General features: G+C 39.9%; 1 protein-coding gene and 1 non-coding gene across 2 annotated transcripts; both read left to right on the forward strand.

The window, feature by feature from the left end:
* The first annotated feature begins 3,355 nt into the window (after positions 1-3,355).
* LOC149324083 (large ribosomal subunit protein eL37) lies at positions 3,356-9,062 on the forward strand. Its single transcript, XM_089496206.1, has 4 exons — positions 3,356-3,450; positions 6,070-6,205; positions 7,496-7,580; positions 8,945-9,062. Exons 1-4 carry the CDS (start codon positions 3,448-3,450, stop codon positions 9,012-9,014), a joined length of 294 nt encoding a protein of 97 aa, XP_089352332.1. The 5' UTR covers positions 3,356-3,447; the 3' UTR covers positions 9,015-9,062.
* Positions 8,788-8,868, forward strand: LOC149324084 (small nucleolar RNA SNORD72). Its single transcript, XR_016279597.1, has one exon. It is a non-coding gene; the product is annotated as a small nucleolar RNA SNORD72 (small nucleolar RNA).
* Positions 9,063-19,320: the final 10,258 nt, after the last annotated feature.

Raw genomic sequence — 19,320 nt, forward strand, 5'->3', positions numbered from 1 at the left:
GAAATAAAAGCAGATATAACATAGCAGCATATTAAAAAGTAACAATAAAATAACAGTTAACTATAGCAGTAAATAACAAAAACAAAAACACAGAGCAAATCAACAGCAGCAAATTACATAGCAAAGTTCATAGCAATTAACAAAGCAAAACAAGTGAAAAGAAAAACTAACAATAAGCATTCATTGGGTGGGAGTCTACTACAGGCCCCCAAGTCAGACTGAGGAATTGGATGATATCTTTCTAGAACAGATGTCCACACAGTCAGAAAAGAGAGATGTAGTAGTGATGGGCGACTTCAACTATCCTGATATTTGCTGGAAGTCAAACTCAGCAAAATCCTCAAGGTCTAGCAAATTCCTCACTTGCCTGGAAGACAGTTTCATGGTCCAAAAGGTGGAAGAGGCAACAAGGGGGTCAGCTATCTTAGATCTGATCCTAACCAACAAGGATGACTTGGTTAATGGGGTGCAAGTGGTGGGATCCTTAGGTGGAAGTGACCATGTTCTCCTGGAGTTTGTTATACAATGGAGAGGAGAAGCCAGGCAGAGTCAGACACGCATCCTAGACTTTAGGAGAGCGGATTTCAGTAAACTTAGAGAAGTATTGAGGGCGATTCCATGGTCAGAAATACTAAAAGATAAAGGAGTTCAGGACGGATGGGACTTTCTCAAAAGGGAGATACTGAAGGCACAATTTCAAACAGTTCCAGTGAGAAAGAAAAACGGGAGGTGTCTCAAGAAACCAGGATGGATGACTAAGGAACTTTCAACCGAGCTAAGTTTGAAACGGAACATGTATAAGAAATGGAAAAAGGGGGAAATCACGAAAAAGGAATTCAAAGAAATAGCAGGCATGTGTAGGGGTAAAGTCAGAAAAGCTAAAGCGCAGAATGAACTCAGGCTTGCTAGAGAGGTTAAGAACAATAAAAAGGGCTTTTTGGATATCTCCGCAGCAAGAGGAAGAAGAAGGAAACGGTAGGGCCACTGCGTGGAGAAGATGGCAAAATGCTAACAGGAGATAGAGAAAAGGCAGAATTACTCAACACCTTCTTTGCCTCAGTCTTCTCAGAAAAGGCAAAGGGTGCTCAACCTGAGGATAATGGAGCAGAGGACAGAATAGGGGAATTTCAGCACAGAATAAGTAAAGAGATAGTAGAGGAACACCTTGTTAATCTAAATAAATTTAAGTCTCCGGGACCAGATGAACTCCATCCAAGGGTATTAAAAGAACTGGCAAAAGTAATATCGGAGCCATTGGCAATCATATTTGAAAACTCCTGGAGAACAGGAGAGATCCCAGCAGACTGGCGAAGGGCAAATGTTGTCCCCATCTTCAAAAAGGGGGAAAAAGAGGATCCCAACAATTATCGTCCAGTTAGTCTGACATCAATTCTAGGAAAGATTCTGGAGCAGATCATTAAACAGAGAGTCTGTGAACATCTAGAAGGCAATGCCATAATCACAAAAAGTCAACATGGGTTTCAGAGAAACAAGTCATGCCAGACAAATCTAATCTCTTTCTTTGACAAAATTACCAGCTTGGTAGATGAAGGGAATGCTGTGGATATAGTATATCTTGATTTCAGTAAGGCCTTTGACAAGGTTTCCCATGACATTCTTGCAAACAAGCTTGTAAAATGTGGGCTAGACAAAGGAACTGTTAAATGGATCTGTAATTGGTTGACCGGCCGAACCCAAAGGGTGCTCAACAATGGCTCCTTTTCATCCTGGAGAGAAGTGACCAGTGGGGTCCCACAGGGCTCTGTCCTGGGCCCAGTGCTATTCAACATCTTTATCAATGACCTGGATGACAGAATTGGGAGCATACTTATCAAATTTGCAGATGACACCAAATTAGGGGGAATAGCTAATACCCCAGAGGACAGGATCAAGATTCAAAATGACCTGAATAGACTAGAAAGCTGGGCCAAAGCTAACAAAATGAAATTCAACACAGAGAAATGTAAGGTATTGCACTTAGGGCGGAAAAATAAAATGCACAGATATAGGATGGGTGACACCTGGCTGAATGAAACTACGTGTGAAAGGGATCTAGGAGTCCAAGTAGACCACAAGTTGAACATGAGTGAACAGTGTGATGCGGCAGCTAAAAAGGCCAATGCTATTTTAGGCTGCATCAATAGAAGTATAGTGTCTAGATCAAGAGAAGTAATAGTGTCACTGTATTCTGCTTTGGTCAGGCCCCACCTGGAATATTGTGTCCAGTTCTGGGCGCCACAATTCAAAAAGGACATTGAGAAATTGGAGCGTGTCCAAAGGAGGGCGACAAAAATGGTGAAGGGTCTGGAAACCATGCCCTATGAGGAACGACTTAGGGAGCTGGGGATGTTTAGCCTGGAGAAAAGAAGGTTAAGAGGTGATATGATAGCCCTGTTTAAATATTTGAAAGGATGTCATATTGAGGAGGGAGCAAGCTTGTTTTCTGCTGCTCCAGAGAACAGGACCCGGAACAATGGATGCAAGCTACAGGAAAAGAGATTCCACCTGAACATTAGGAGGAACTTCCTGACAGTAAGGGCTGTTCGACAGTGGAATGCACTTCCTCGGAAGGTGATAGAGTCTCCTTCCTTGGAGGTCTTTAAACAGAGGCTGGATGGCCATCTGTCAGGGATGCTTTGATCTGGATTTCCTGCATGGCAGGGGGTTGGACTGGATGGCCCTAGTGGTCTCTTCCAACTCTACGATTCTATGATTCTATGATTGCAATTAAATAATTAGTATTTATTATTATTATTATTAATAATAATAATAATAATAATATATTATAAAAGAAAGAAAAAACTCTTGACAGCCAACATGGAGGAGCAATTTATTATTATTATTATTATTATTATTATTTAGTATTTAGTATTATATTATAATATATTATATTATATTATAAAAGAAAAAAAACTCTTGACAGCCAGCATGGAGTAATTTGAGCGTTACACTAGGACCCTGCGGGACCTGAATTCAAATCCTGCTCAGCCATGGAAACCTTGGCTAAGGCTGCATCCGCACTGCAGAAATAATCCAGTTTGACTGTTTTAACCAGCCATGGCTCAATGCTATGGAATTCTGGGGACTGTAGCTTTGTGAGACATTCATCCTTTCCTGTCAAAAGAGCTCTGGGGCCACGTGGAAATCACCATTCCTTCCCAGCATCCAGCCATGGCAGCTGAAATAGTGTCAAACTGGATTATTTCTCCAGTGCAGATGCAGCCCTGTTCTCCTCCTCTTTAGAGTGCCCTCCAAGCGGCCTGACGTCACTGGCCTACTACGCATGCGCCACTCTTCCTTTCTCCCTATGATAGAATACGCTCTGTCTCTTTCAGCGACGGAACCCTTTCGGTGTTGCACTACACCTCCCTTCACCGGAAGTGCGGTGCTGGTATTCCGGAAGTTGGGGCGGAGGTAGTTCTTTTTCCTTGAGGCGGCTGAAGCAAGATGGTGAGTGCGGGATGGGGGCGGCGGGGAATCCGTTTCCATCCTCCGGTATCCCAGGCCATCCAGCCGGGGGAAGACTAGCAGGAGCTTCCCGACATTCCCCGGCAACGAGGGAGCCTTATATTTCCTGGGCTCGTACTCAGTTCCTCCTTGGGGCCCAGAAGGAAAGAGGCCCTATAGACTGTAGGGCTGGTCGAGGAAAAAATAACAGGCCCAGAACACTCATGTGAATGTAAATTGGTTTCATAGGGCTTAGGTTTACAGCCATATGACGCACACTTGAACAGTGTGATGCTGTTTTAGGCTACAGCAATAGAAGGACTGTGTAGTGTGTCTAGATCAGTGGTCCCCAAACGGTGCCCCTTATAAGGGACTTTTTTGGGCTTAGGCTCCCAGAATCCCAGGCTATTGGCCAACGTGGCTGAGGCTTCTGGGAGCTGTAGTCCAAAATCTCTTTAGACGGGCACAGTTTGCCATTGGCACTCTTTGGCAGAGGATGCTGAAGGCCTGGTGAATACCAATCCCAGGATTTAAGTTGCAGCACTTAAACTGGAATCAAAGTGGATTCCGTGGCTCCGTCTTATGGAAGCCTGGGGTTTGTAGTTTTGTGAGGCACCAGCGCTCTTTGTCAGAGAAGGTAATGCTACAAATCCCAGCGTTCCATGGGATGGGAGTCGAACTGCATTTCGAAGCTCCATCCTGTAGAATCCTGGGACCTGTAGTTTTGTGGGACGCTAGCACTCTTTGGCAGAGGGCTAAAGATGGTGTAACACTACGAATCCCAGGATTCCATCGAGTGGGAGTTACAGTACTTAAAGTGGCGTCAAACTACGTTTCGTGGCTCCAGCCTTTGGAAGCCTGGGTTTGGGAGTTCATTGAGGCTCCAGAGCTCTCTGGTTTTCTTGTTGCTGATTTTGTGTGCCTCCATTTCTGAACCTTATCACAGGATTTTCTTGGGAAGATTTGTTCAGAGGATGTTTACCTTTGCCTTCCTCTGAGGCTGAGAGAGTGTGACTTGCCCAGGGTCAACCAGTGGGTTTCATGGCTGAGCAGGGAATCAAAGCCTGGTCTCCAGAGTTGTAGTCCACACCACACTAGCTTTGAGAGAGAAGGCTAAATAGCTCACAGAACTACAAATGCTGTAATTCCATAGCATTGAGCCATGGCAGTTAAAGTGGTGTCAAACTGCACTAATTCTGCAGTGTAGATGCAGCCAATGTGATTCCAGGACCTTTTTTTTCTGAACATAAAAGTAGGGATAGATGGACAGAGCGAAACATAAACTTCTAGGATTGGCCTCTGTGGGAAACAGGAGACTGGGCTAAATAGGACCTTAGTTTGATCCTGCAGGGTGGTTTTTTATGTTCCTACAGCTTACAAAGACTCACAGTTTGTGTTTCCAAATAGTTGTGTCTGTGAAAAAGAGAGAGCTGTAGTGCCCATGTGGGGTTTGGTGTCCTCCAGATCTTTGGGGCCACAACTTCCATTGGTCTGTCCATAGGCTTATTCTGGGTATTGTAGCCCAAAACATCTGGGGTTGAGGAAGGCTGCGCCATGCTTTTGCTGGATTTTGTAAGGCAAGAAATGGTTTTAATTCTGAATGTAATCACAAAGGCTCCTTGTGTTTAGGAATGAAGTCACAGTAAAGCATGTGATGCAAACAGGCACAAATTAGACAGGAGGCCTATGTAGCCGTCTCTGTCATGCTCCCCCTTACTAACTTCCCAAGTATCAGTTTTTCATAGATATGTTGTTCCAACCCATAACAATTTTGGTTGCCCACTGCTGGAAGAGTATGTCAAAAAGAAGTGTTTTATATCAAAATACTTTTCTTTAATAATGGGGCATGGATGGGGAAGAGTACATGCATTCATGGGAATTCCCTCTAAAGTTATTGTCACCTCAATCAGTCTCTGGAATTTGTGCACTGCATTGGCAACAAATTTTAAAGATTGTAGGGATGAAGACTGAGTAGTGCTTAATATGTGTCTGTGTGTACCTTCAGGTTGCTTGTTGACAATATGGCAACACCATGAATTCTATAGGGTTTTCTTAGGTCCAAAACACACTGCAGCAATAATCCAGTTTGAGACCACTTTAACTATCCTGGATCAGTGCTTGGGAATCCTGGGAACTGTAATTTATTGTGGTACCAGATCACTCTGACTGAGAAGGCTAAATGTCTCACAGAACTATAGTTCCCAGCATTCCCTAGCATTGCAGTTAAAGAGGTCTCAGACTGGATTATTTATGTAGTGTGTTTTGGATCTTAGGCAAGGAATTCTTAGGTGATTTAGCCAGTTCCTTTCTCTAAAATATAGCCTACAGCACCTGGTATTCATTGGCAGCCTCCCATCCATACATTAACCTGATCAGATCCTGCTTAGCTTTCAAGATCAGACAGGATCTTGTGCCTTTAGGGTATTTAGGCCAAGGTGATTAATACGCCCCTTGCTAAATCCACAACAGCAGTGAGAGTTAAGATTTTGCAGCTCATACCTCTAATCACAACTACATCAACTCAGGAGGTTTTCCTCTTAATGTGATGCTCTGCAAAATGCATGTTTTCTTTTTAAATTAATGTTAATAGTTGCATAAACTAATTTGCAAATCTCTTTTCAGACGAAAGGAACATCATCCTTTGGTAAGCGTCGCAATAAGACGCACACCTTGTGCCGTCGATGTGGATCCAAGGCCTACCACCTCCAGAAGTCCACCTGTGGGAAATGTGGATATCCTGCTAAACGCAAGAGAAAGTGTAAGTGCAGAACTTTCTGAAATGCAGAATAAGCTTTAACACTTAGGTCCAAAAAACACTGGAGAAAAAAGCCCAATTTGAGACCACTTTAACTGCCCTGGCTCAATGCTAGGGAATTCTGGGAACTGATTTTGAAAGACATTTAGCCTCCCCTGTCAGGGAGTTCTGGCACCACAATAAATTATAGTTCCCAGGATTCCCTATCACTCATCTAGGACAGTTAAAGCGGTCTCAAACTGGATTATTTCTGCAGTATGTTTTGGACCTTACTTACCTGGTGCTCTGATACTTCGCTGCTTTGGAAGGCATGATGGTGCAGATACAAACGTAGAACCTTTTCTTGAATTTTACAAGAAAATAGTGTTTGTGTGGTCAGTTTAATGCTGCATTCTGGTTCACAAATCCAGGTAATAATTGAAGTAACCAGGAATTTCATACCTGCAGAACAGAAACAACTTATCCTGTTTCTTTTCTTAGCAGAAGACAAGCCCTTTCAGAGGAAGCAGCATGGTATTCAGACTGCTTACCTGTAAGCTAATAAAACCTGTGCAGCCTTATTGACAAGTATGGTTTAGTACAAAGAATAACCCAGATGCTTCCACTTTATTTTCTATGGTTGGTATTAATGTTTTCCCAGCCTTTTTGAACAGAAGCAGTGTTATGCAGTAGTGAAGGGATAGGTACTGCCCAGAAACTACTTTTCAGCCTTCTTCCCAACTGAAATAAAATCAGAAGTGCTGGGAGTCCTCTTTGATTTTTGATAATAATCTTTTTGGAAGCTGGGTTACAAACCATGAATATAATTGTCTTTTTTTTAGCCAAAATGATGGTGTGGAAGTGCAGTTCTGGGGTTCATGCTAGGTCACAAATGACTGCTGTGCACCATCATTGCCAAGATGTGCGCTGATATTCAGAAAAGCACTTGCCAATATAAATTAATTTAATATAAATTTAACTCGCAACAGGTGTTGCAAGATTTCTTCATTCCCTCACTGTTTTTTAAAACATTTCATCCCCAGTACAGTTAGTTTGTTTGACATGGAAGACATAGATTCAATTCCACACTTGATCATGTGGATTACAGCATGACATTTAGCCAATCACTATTTTTAAAAAATTCTTACCTGACTCATTGTTAGGAGGATGAAAATGGGTAGAGGGAGCCATGTAGTCTTATCTGTATTAGCCACTTTTGAGGAAGGACCAAATATAAACCTAATATATAAATTCAGAAAGCATATCACCACCTTTGGGATAATGCATCACTTAGTTCATTCTTTTATCTAACAGACAACTGGAGTGCTAAGGCCAAGAGGCGCAATACTACTGGGACTGGCCGGATGAGGCATCTGAAAAAGGTCTACCGCAGATTCAGGTACAGTATAGAATTTTAATGTTAGAGAAAATGTGGACTGAAAAGCAGGGAAAAGTTTTAATATAATATCCATGTGCATAGGTCTAATTTTGAAAGTTTTAAAAGTATATGTTTTGCATATAATTTTCTCTCCTTCTGTTGCAGTCTTTTAAACCTGCATTTTAAATTACTGAGAAATTGATGATTTGGTTTTTTTTTTTTTAAAAAAAAATAGAAGCTATCTTGCAATTGATTTAAACACAGTTAACACCTGTAGCTAGTCTAGAGTCCAGTTTTCTACCCCAGGGGCCATGCAGACTGCCAAAAATAACAAACAAACAAACAAAAGGTGGGAATGGTTAGAAACACACTTCTGGTTTGAGAAACTGGCACTTTTTGAATAAATTGCAGGGGTGTGTGTGTGTACGTGCTACAGTTTGTTTTAAAGGTGAATTCCTGCTCATGGAAGCAGCGTGGAGAGGTGATTAATCCTTTTTTACCAGAAAAAATCATTTAGATTGGTAAAGCACTACTGGGACTGGTGTTTGTGCGTGCAGCCTCAGGACTGCACTTTGTGTACTCCCTTTTGGAAATAAATATTTTAGCGAATTAGAAATATATGACAAACTCACTATAAATATATAACAAACTGCACAACCCCATGTGTATGATATATTTATCATCAAATATGAACATAGTAGTGAAGACTTCATCTTGTCCAGCAGTATGTATTGAAACGTCTTATGCATTTGAAAGGGTGCAAGTTGAACAGCTTTCTATTCATTGTTAGAAGATGTAGATACAGTCAAATAATGCTAACGCTCTTGATACGCCAGTAGTAATAATAGGTTGAGATCCAACACTGAGCGTAGTATAAAAGTTCTCCAGACAGAACTGCTCTTTGGTTACTTCAGAGGAGAAAGAGATACCAAACTCCACAGTGACCAAAAAAAGATACATGTCGGCATATACAGTCAGCCCTTCTTATACACAAATTTTTTATACACGAGTTCAAGCATCCATGATTTGAAAATGTTCAAAAAAAGTATAAATTTCAAATATCAAACCTTGATTTTCCATTTTTTATAAGGGACACAAAAGTAGCTTAACGGTCTAATTATAGAATGAAATTCTTGCAAAAGATAGTTGTGGGTTAAAAGGTTGTGTTTTTTTAATGATACCTTTAAATGCCTAATGTGTAGAACAAAAAGATTGTGTAGCTTTTAACAGCTTATCTGTGATGTTTCCATTTAAAAAAATGTCTGAACATCTGAGTTCTAGTGATTTCACATTGTAACTGAGATAAGCTGACTACCTTCACCCCTCAATACATGAAAATAATCACTTTCAGAAAGTTCTCATTCTTCTTTTTCTTGTATATACAGGAATGGATTCCGTGAAGGAACAGCACCAAAGCCCAAGAGAGCTGCTGTTGCAGCTTCCAGCTCATCTTAAGGACTCAAATGTGTCTGTTTAAAATAAATGGTGTGACCAGTGGAAAAAGGTTGTGCTCTTCGTATATTCATCAGTGTCTGGTCATTTTGAAAGTTTATTCCCAGTTTGAGTATTCATATTGTCCTGATGAACAGCCTAACCTGAAATCTGAGGCAAAATATGACAGTTCTTTTTCAAACATAGAAAACAATTCCTTAAACTTTGTAGCTTTTCTGTGGAGCTGCACATATACTAATTAAATTAAAATTAAAGATGCACAATGACTACTTGATCAAGAAATATAGTAAAGTTTTATTTTTTCCATGTAGTGTTCAGAACTAGCTTTGTATACTCTCACAAACTGTTGATGGCCCACATTAGTACCAGAATATAATTGTTTGAGGAATGTTAGAGAAGTGTCTAATAAAAGGAGATTCCAGCTTTAATTTATTAATGCAGCTGGTCAGTGGTGAAAAGAATTCAGACTACATAGAAAAACATTCAACTTGTACAAACACTGGTTCTAATCCAATATCCCCACAATGTATCTTAAATATCTATAGATGGAGATACAGACTTCAGCAATAAGCAACCCCCGTGCAGAACAGCAGCACTGTACAACATTATAACTAAATGTTGTGCAGTGCGCAACATTGCTATATGCACAGCTAAAGATTTAAAGATGTTTTTATTGCAAGAATATAGTCTTTATTGTACTGTTAAAGCTACTACTACTGAATTTGCATAAGTGTTAACTGTACTGGTTTTTATACACTACCAAAATATATTAAATAGAAGTGCTTGAGAAAACATTCTTAAGAGTATGCATTAAGATCCTAGAAAGTTGTTTTGCAGTATCTATATTGATTCACTAATACAGAAGATTAAATCATATCAGTAGTGCCTGTGGATATAGGAGCATGTATTGAAAAATATTTTTAAATAGGAATATCTTCATAAAGCAGATTTCAACGAGGCAGGCAGTATGATCTTATGGCATGAAAAGCAAAGCAAATGGGTAGAAAGGAATCTAGCACTAATTTTCTGATTCATTGCTTTATTTTAGTTTGAACTTGTGTGGATTAGCAGGGTAGTCTAAAATGGCATTTGCTCCATTATGTCACAAACAAATTGTTGAACTCTTCAGTAGAAAGAGATGGGATGGGAAAATACATGGCAGACAAAATACATTTTATAACCAATTTGCTCCATGGCTGGAAAATCAATATGCAGCTAGAGAGAAAAACGGTAGTCCCTTTGAAAATACTGCTTTGCAGATCTGATCAGACGTTATTGGTCAACTAAAAAGCAGTCAATTCATTTCATGCTCAGATGGAAGTGCTGGAGCAGAAAATCAATGATGTTTGCAACTAACACCAAAGAATGTTGCACTGATTTTTTTAGTGTGCGTAATTAAACTTGGCTGTATATGGTATAAGATTTTTCAAAGTCCTTTGGACAAATATCCATCTAATGGGTACTGCAACTGGTAGCGTTGAGAGGCCATACAGTCCTGGGAGGGATCCTTCACAGCTATTTTCTTAGGAATGCTTTCAGTACTTGTGTGACAAATAGTAATCAGGTTGATGTAGATCCAATAATACTCGAAAGCTGTATAATGGATTAACTGCTTATTATTTAAAGGTGAGTTTTCAGTTATCCAGGGAGTAGTAATGACACAGAAGTTACTATGCTCTGTATTTTCCACCACACACCCAGCTCATCTGTTCAAGATGTACATTTTTGTAGAGTGCACTGCCTTACCCAAAGTCTTATCTGATTTGGCCAAGCTTAAGCAAGAATAGTACATCAAATTGGAATGAACAAAATATTCCTGAAAGGCCTTCAGTATAAAATCATTGTTATTAAATATCCTTTTCCCCAGTTTCTGAACTCAAGGAGGCTCACAGCAGATTAAAAAGACATAGTTCAAGATATTAAACTCAAAAAATTAAAACTAATTAAAACACAATCCATTAAAAAAACAGCACAACAAAAATAACAAATAGGAAATTCTGCACATTGTTTAAGTGGAGTGAGCCTTGTACAATCGGTCATCAAAGGCCTCAAAAGGTCCTAAACTTTCGAATGAACAAGAAAGGCCCTCTTCCTTTGTTCCCACCAGATATACCTAGGAGTGTGGGAGGACAAAGACAAGAGTTTCTGTAGCAGATTTTAACACATTAACAGGTTTGTATGGGAGAATATGGTCCTGGATCTGGGCCATATAGGGTTTTATAGGCCCCACACAGACAGGTCAAAATAAAGCTGCTTCGGGTCATTTTGGAGGTATGCTGTTTAAATGATGCATGCGTCCTAAGAGTCCAGAAGCTGCACCAAAGCCATGATCCAGTCTAACGACTGGAGCGCAGCTTTGGTGCAGCATCCGGACTCTTAGGATGCATGCATCATTTAAACAACATACCTCCAAAGTGACCTGAAGCAGCTTTATTTTGGCCTGTCTGTATGGAGCCATAGTTTAAAACCAGAACTTTGAATTGTATCCAGAAACAACATCAGCTAGTGAAGCTGTTGCAACAAGCGGTTTGGGTGCTCATTGTTGCTAGACTGAGATAGCAATCTAGCTGCAGCTCTTTGGACCAGCTAAAGTTTCTAAACACTCTTCAAAGCCAGCACAATGTAGAGAGCATTAGGATAATGCAGATTAAATTACAAAAGTACAAATGTCTCCTTAAAATGCAGGATATTTAACTTGCATCAACATACGAGCGATAAAGCGACCTGAACTATCATTCCCCTCCTTTTCCTACCTACTTTTGCTGAGCTGAAATAATAGACATCACTACATGATATAGAAAATTAGTTTTTAAAGGAGGATACAAAGAATTGGGATCAACAACAAAAACATTGGGCACAAGACATACTAGCCAGACAATCTTTTTGGAATCTAATTAACAAGGGGAAATAAATATTCTGGCAAGCTAAGGCAATGCCAGAGAATTGTATTTTAAACTGAAATTAGGATGTTCATCTGGCAAAATGTTTTGTGTAACTAAACTAGAAAATAATTAAGACTCTGACATAAATTTCAAAGATGGGAAGTTGTAGACCAGTTAATTCTCCGTGGGGAAAATGCAAAGGCCCCAGGAAATGCTATCATCTCCCCAGAATGTCTAAAGTCAACATTGTTAATTGATCAGAACTTCATATTTACCACCTCCTTCAAGTACATAAAATTCAAAATACTTTTCTACCCACATGATATGCATACTAAAGTTAAAGAGTTCTTTGACGGAGTATACCATAAGTTGGAGGAAGACATTCATTAGAAAACATTTACAATGGACTTTCAAAAGTTATGTAATAACACTCTTCACCTAAGACCCTTGAGCAAGCGCATTTTTCTGCCTAAGTGTAGTACCTTGCATTTCTACCGGTTGAAAATCACTTTGTTAGTTCCAATTGAGCTCTCTAGTCTCTTAAGATCATTTTGAATTCTGATTCTATCCTCTGAGCTATTAGCTATCCTTCCTCGTTTGGTGTCATCTGCAAATTTGATAAGCATGTACTGTATCCCATCATCTAAGTCATTGATAAATATAATAATAATAATAATAATAATTTGTTTTATTTATATACCGCTATTCCAAAGATCATAGCGGTGAACAGCAAGTAAGCTAAATATGTTAAATAGTACCCTGTGGCATCCCATTGGTCACTTCTTTCCAAGATGAAGTGGAGCTATTGGTGAGCACACTTTTGGTTCAAGTCACTTTATTACAAATCCAACTAATAGTTGCATTGCCTAGAGAGGTTCTTGGGATTCTGTTGCTTGGTTTTATTTTGTTTTTAAAAAGACGATCCAACATCAGGATTTTTACCAGAGTATCCACCATGACCCCTAGATACCCTTCCTTGCAGGTTATTGTCAGCTCAGTCATCACAAAATACAGTTATGACCACCAGCTTATAGAGCTTTAAAAGGAAATTAGGTAAATTATGATAAGGGAACACAAGAGATGTAATGGTGATCATGTCCTGCTTGTGAGTTTCGCATTAGCTTCTAGACTACAGTGAGAATGAAACAGGTAGTGTTTTGGGCTGATATAATAAAGCTCTTATGGTAATATAGTTGGCCCTTGGTATCCAGTGGGTTTGGTTCCAGGACCCGCCATGGATACCAACTTCTGTGACTGTTGAAGTCTCATTAAATGCAATAGTAAAATTGTGTCCCTTACATGAAACAGCAAAATCAAGGTTTGCATTTTGGAGAGAGAGAGAGAGAGAGTGTGTACACACACACACACACACTGTATACATGAATATTTTAAAGCCATGGAGACTTGAATTCATGGATACAGAGGTATGACTGTGCCCTATTTATCAAAACGGGAGAAGAAGGATCTTATAACACAAACTACGCTACAAACATTGTAGATAGCACCTAGCCATTTCCATATCTCATCCCCACCCTCTTAAACTGGAAACTACAGGTCTGGAAGGCAATCAGTTAGTATAGACTTTCTCTAGCTCCAATTGAGTATAATACCTGAACATTTCTTACTACTTTTATTTATTTATATGTTTATATGCTGCCTTTTTCTCAAAAAGGGACTGAAGGTGGCTTAGAAATTATTAAAAGCAACACATGAAAATCCATACAAAAATGCCAGTAAAAAAATAAATATAGAAACTGTCTTAAAAACAGGGACATAGCTGTATTAGTTTGTAGTATCAGTATGTAAAGGGATCTTGCAGCACTTTTGAGACTTGGGCTCTACAAACTTCTGCTAGGTCAGGGCCATGGCAACGGCACGCTGCGGCCCCCAAGCCGGCCCTAGAAAGAGTGTGATAGCTGTGGCGCCACATTTATATGGTGCTCTTTCGGTGCTGCATCGTGTGGACACAGTGCTGGAGGAGCACCATGATGCCGCAAATCATGTGGAGTGGTGCATGGCACCACGGTGCTCTGGACTCCACCCCCAGGCCAGCCTTTCAGGCTGGTCTGTACAGGGCCTGAGTGAAACAAATTGTAGTATGAGCTTTCGTATTTTTTTAAAAAAAGCTAAACCAGCATGGTGTTGTGGTTTGAGTGTTGGACTGTGACTCTGGAGACCAAGGTTTAATTCCCAGCTTGGCCATTAAACCCACGGGGTGACCTTGGGCAAGTCACATGCTCTCGGCCTCAGGGGAAGGCAATGGCAAACCTCTGAACAAACCTTGCCAAGTTAGTCAGAAACAACAACAAATAATATGTAGAGTTAAAACCATTTAAAATTTATTATGAAGAAAAATCAAAACAGCACAACATACCATTAAAAGCCCATCACAATTAATTTCTAAAAGCTTTATGATATTGGTATGTTTTTTCTTGCTGGTGGATGCAGAGGCAGGGTGGAGGCATCCTAGCCTTTCTAGGGAAGGAGTTCCAGAATCTGGGTGCAGCCACCTAGAAGGTCCTTTCTTTTGTTTCCACCAAACAATACAGTACTGGAACAGAGAGAAGAATTTCTCCCAAAGATTTCAAAAATTTAACAAGCTTGTATGAAGTGCTAGGATAATTCAAATAGCTGGAACCTGAGGTTTAAACTAGTGTTTACAGCTTCTGAATAAAATGAAGCCTAAACCAGTCATGAACATTATTGGATGTGAGAGGTGGCCTACATTATCCTGATTGCCATGGCTTACCCAGCTCCAAAGCAACTGCCACAGTCAATGCAAAATCAATGGCAATCCAAGTAGTATGGTGAGATTCCAAACATCCTACTGATTTCATAGGTTAAACAAAGTGCCTCTGAAGTATTTCTCAAAATTTAAAGGTGTCTTCCTTGGGTGCCTTCTCTCTATAATCCTTGAGCCTGCAAAAGTGTGCATGTGTTCACAGGTTTGAACTGATTTCCATAAAGGTGGGATATAAGTATAAATCATAAATAAATTGTTAAAATTTCCATTAAGAATGTAAGGGTGAAGTCTTCACATTAATGCACTGTGTGATAGATAATGGATCAGTCTTAGGCTCAGTCTGTCCTGCCTCACAGGGTTAGAGTGAATGGGAAGGAGAACTATATACACAACCTTGATCTCACTGGAGGAAAAGGGGAGGGATGCAATAAATAAATTGAAACCACGTTTGTTAAACAGGTCCATGGGAACTGCTACAGGTAGCCTCATAGGCATTAAATGCAGTATTTTCAAAACTAAAGCAATTCTGGCTTGTTTCTTTTTTTTTTTTCCAAGTTGAAGTCATTCCAGAGGTTAATGTTCACTGCAAGCGTAAACTGAACACTTGTGATTTCAGCATAACTGGGACTTTGCCCACTCAGCTACTGTGGGTTAAAGAGCTTAAAAGCAATGCCATTAAAGGCAGTGACTGAGATGTAGATTCTCCCCTTCTGCTAAAGATGAATACACAAAACCTCCTTTTGGACCTGTTTTCAAAGCAGAGTCTCTATGGGATCGTATGGGATTTGCAGTTTAGGGAGTGATATTTAATCGGCCACATCATTCTTGGGCTTTACTAAAATCTAAACCCCCAAACTCCACAGAATATTCCCATGGTAGTTAAAATGGAACATATTGCTTTAACTGTGCAGTAACCATGGTTCCTAAACTTTGGTCCTCTGCGTGTTTTGGGCTTCAGCTGCCAGAAGTCTCAGCCAACTTGCACAACATTGCGGAATAATGGGAACTGAAATCCAAAACATCTGGAAGACCAAAGTTTGAGAACGATTGGGTAATGTGATAGGGCTGCTAGTGTCAGCTTGATACTGACCTGTACCATGAATACATGGAAAGACAGTAAAATGCATCTTTCAGGCTGTTGTGTTGCTCAGTGGTTAGGACAATTTTCCTGTGGAATATGCAGTTTGGTTCTAGTTCTACCTTTCTTTCCCCAGTGTGATGCTGCTGGCATGCAAAAAGAAAGAAAGAAAGAAAAAGAAAAAAATGGTTCGGGTCTCAACACTGGAGAATAAAGTCACTGTTGTTGTTAACTTCCGTCGAGCAGAACCTAACTCATGGAAGCCATGTGGATAAGATGTCTCCTAGACCCCCATTTTCCACTGTGCTTCTCAGGTCCTGCAAATTCATGCCTGCGACCTGAGTATCCATCTAGCATGTGGTTTTCCATTCTTTCCACTGCCTTCTACCTTTTCTAGCATCATTGTCTTTTCTAATGAGTCCAGATTTCTCATGATGTGGTCAAAGTATGACAGCTTCAGTTTAGCTTCCAATGAGCTCTCATTCTTGATCTGTTCAAGGACCCATTTGTTTGTCCTTTTGGCTGTCCACCGTATCCTCAGCACTCTTCTCCAGCACTTGCTGTGCAGCTAGGCTTCTTTTTGAATGTATTACAAGTATTTATAAATTGCTTTTCTGCCCATCAGGTTCACAGCAGGAACAAAACATTCTTTGAAACAAGATTAAAGCCATTAAAAGCTGAAAGCCTGAAAGAATAATAACATTAAGGCCCTGTCAGGAGCTTCAGTAAGAACAGACCCAGCTTGACTTCCCTTGGGAAGGGATGCCAGAGTGGAGGTGCTGCTATAGAAAAGATCTTGTTTTGTGTATTTACAGCGGCAGGGACAAGACCTTCACTGGCAATATAAAATCCTGGAGAGGTTCACATGAGAGGAGTTGCAGGTCCCACAACTCTCTTAATCAAGTCTCTTAACTGAATCTTAAAAATATCAGGCAGTAGATGGTGAGAAACAGAGATATTTCTGGTTATGATTCCAGATAGCAATGCTAGAGAACAATTCTGCCTGAGATCTGCTCTGAAATAATAATTCTAGAACTTTTGTATGTTCACATATTCATAACCTCCAACTGTCCCGGTTTCCACTTTTTCATCTTCTTTTTAAAGTTCCCATTTTTTGTCTTTCTCTTCTCACTTTCTCCATTCACCCTCAGTTTACTTCAAACTGCAAAACTAGTCTGTAGTCGATTAACACAGGAGCGGTGAAAGAGAGCGGTGGAATCTGACCATTCCCAGTAAACTCAAGCAAAAGTAAGCTGCTTCAGGCACTCCTAGCTTGTGTGTTCTTCTTTATTAATAACTTTTGCTATATTACCATCTTGGCCACGTGTATCTAAGTTTTCATCTTTAAAAAGTTGGAGGGGTTTTTTTTTAAAGCTTCAGTGATTCTGTAGTCTCAAAGGCTTTCACCGACCACTGTAACAAAGGAATGGTGCTGTTGGTACAAATCTTTCAGTTGTAAAAATGATGCCCACCCTATGAATTTTTCATAACACAGATAGGGCAGCGGAGACCTTATGGCTGCTCTGGCTTCTTGTGTTCTTCAAAAGGCCACAGTTTTTTCTGCATTGCATCATTGTTCAGTTGTTTCCCAGCTTTTGTACATTTTTTTCACTTTATTCTAAAATGGCTGAACTGTCTCTTCTAAGACTTTGTTACTAGCTTTAATCTAAAACATGACAGTTTGGGCACAACAAAAAATCTTGGTATTTTTGGCTCTATGCACCATAGGAATACCCCATTCCTAACTACTTTAAAACTGAATTTGGCCCTCAGGCTAAAAGAACTTCCCCACCCTTGTAATAAACGTAAAGGGATAGTTGCTATTTGGTTTTAGGCATGGGTGGATAAAAGCAACGGAGTTGTAATGGGACAAACAATGCCAGACAACTGCATTTACCAAATGATATATAACTATTCCTTTCAGAGAGTGTTATTTCTGTTTCCTGTATAGTGCTTAATTAATGTTTGGCATGGAGGTATTTTATTACAGATGCAATCTCCCCATACCCTTAGAGTATTTTTCATTTAATTTTTAAGCATTTAGTTCTGAGCAACTATGCAGAGAGAATTGTCCTGGAACTCGGTCAGAAGAGCACACTAATGAAGTATGCAATAACATCCCAGTATATGTATGACAAAAATACCTCTATAAACCAGTATATATAATGATAAATATACATGTATCTTGGGAGATCTTGACAAAAATATATTCATAATTCATACAGAAGACATCCAATAATACATATACAAAAATATAGCAAAGATGTAATGATCAATAATTTACAGTAACAATATTGAACTGCTAATGAATATAATGAGCAACAAATAGTCTTAGATACATCTTTGCTATATTTTAACCTGCATTTTAAAAAAACAATCTTATATCTAGTTCTTTAACAACTTGTGTGTGTGTGTGTGTGAGAGAGAGAGAGAGAGAGAGAGAGAGGCTCCTGTTATAATAAATAATAAAAATAATAATAAATTTATTTATATCTCCCGCTTCTCCCTTCAGATTGAAGCAGGATTACAGCAATAAAAACATAAAATACATAGACAATACAAAATACTTCAATCAGAAATAAAAAGGGAAGAGTTGTTACAGTATGTAGCCAAGGGTCCTTTTAGGGGAATTTTATTGTTATTGTTATTAGCTCAAATATTGCAAGAGGAGGGCCTGCTACGACGGCCCTTGCAGAATCGTCTCCCGATATGTATACGGAGCAGACCAGGGGATTTGACCAATAAATGGAGCTGAGACAGACTTCTAGAATTAATAACCAATTTATTTATAAGGGGAAAAACACATACGATTCACTAGCATACACACACACATACAAGGCTCAGGAAAAGCATAGGTTAGCATGGAATAGGATTTTAGGCATCACTGGGGTGATACGTACCAGAATGTAGACTCCCTCCAGGAATCCAGATGGAATATGATGAGGATGGCATGAGGCTCAGCCATGGAATGACTGGCCAGGAGCCAGGAGCCAGGTCAGGGTTCAAGGGGACAGAGCTTCCCCCTGAAATCCAGACTGGCCCAGTGAACAGGCAAATCTGAGAGTATTTATAGGCAAAATCTTGCTTCTGGCAAAGGTGCTTGATGGTGAGAACAAAGGTGTTGAATTACTTGCTTTTCACCTGGATGTCCCTGTCTGATTGTCTTAGTGGTCTTAAGCTGCTCGGACAACAGACCCTGGGGAGGGGGTAAGAGCCTCAGGCAAGGCAAACATTTGCTCTTCCTGGTCCTATGATAATCCTCTTATGCGACTCTCTAGATATGATGATGTGGGTACCCCTCAGGGGTGTGGTACATGTCCTTGTGCCTTGCTGGCAATGGTGGACAGAGTTCATCTAGGGGTCATTAAGGGTTATCATTTATACCAAAATTTATATGAAGCAGCATGGGTAACAAGTATTGCTCACAGTCGTAAGAACTTGTGTTCAGATATTCAAAATCAGATTAGAGGAGATCCATTGGATAGGCCCGCTGTAAGAGATCCGCCTTCAATGCCCTCTTGAAGGCTTCCAAAGAAGGTATAAGACAGATCTCTTCCGATAAGTTGTTCCAAAGTCTAGGGGCCATCGCAGAAAACATTTTACAAG

Source organism: Sceloporus occidentalis, unplaced genomic scaffold, assembly GCF_023333645.1.
Source record: "Sceloporus occidentalis isolate IW3139 unplaced genomic scaffold, rSceOcc1.0.p SCAF_1, whole genome shotgun sequence".
Lineage (NCBI taxonomy): Eukaryota > Metazoa > Chordata > Lepidosauria > Squamata > Phrynosomatidae > Sceloporus > Sceloporus occidentalis.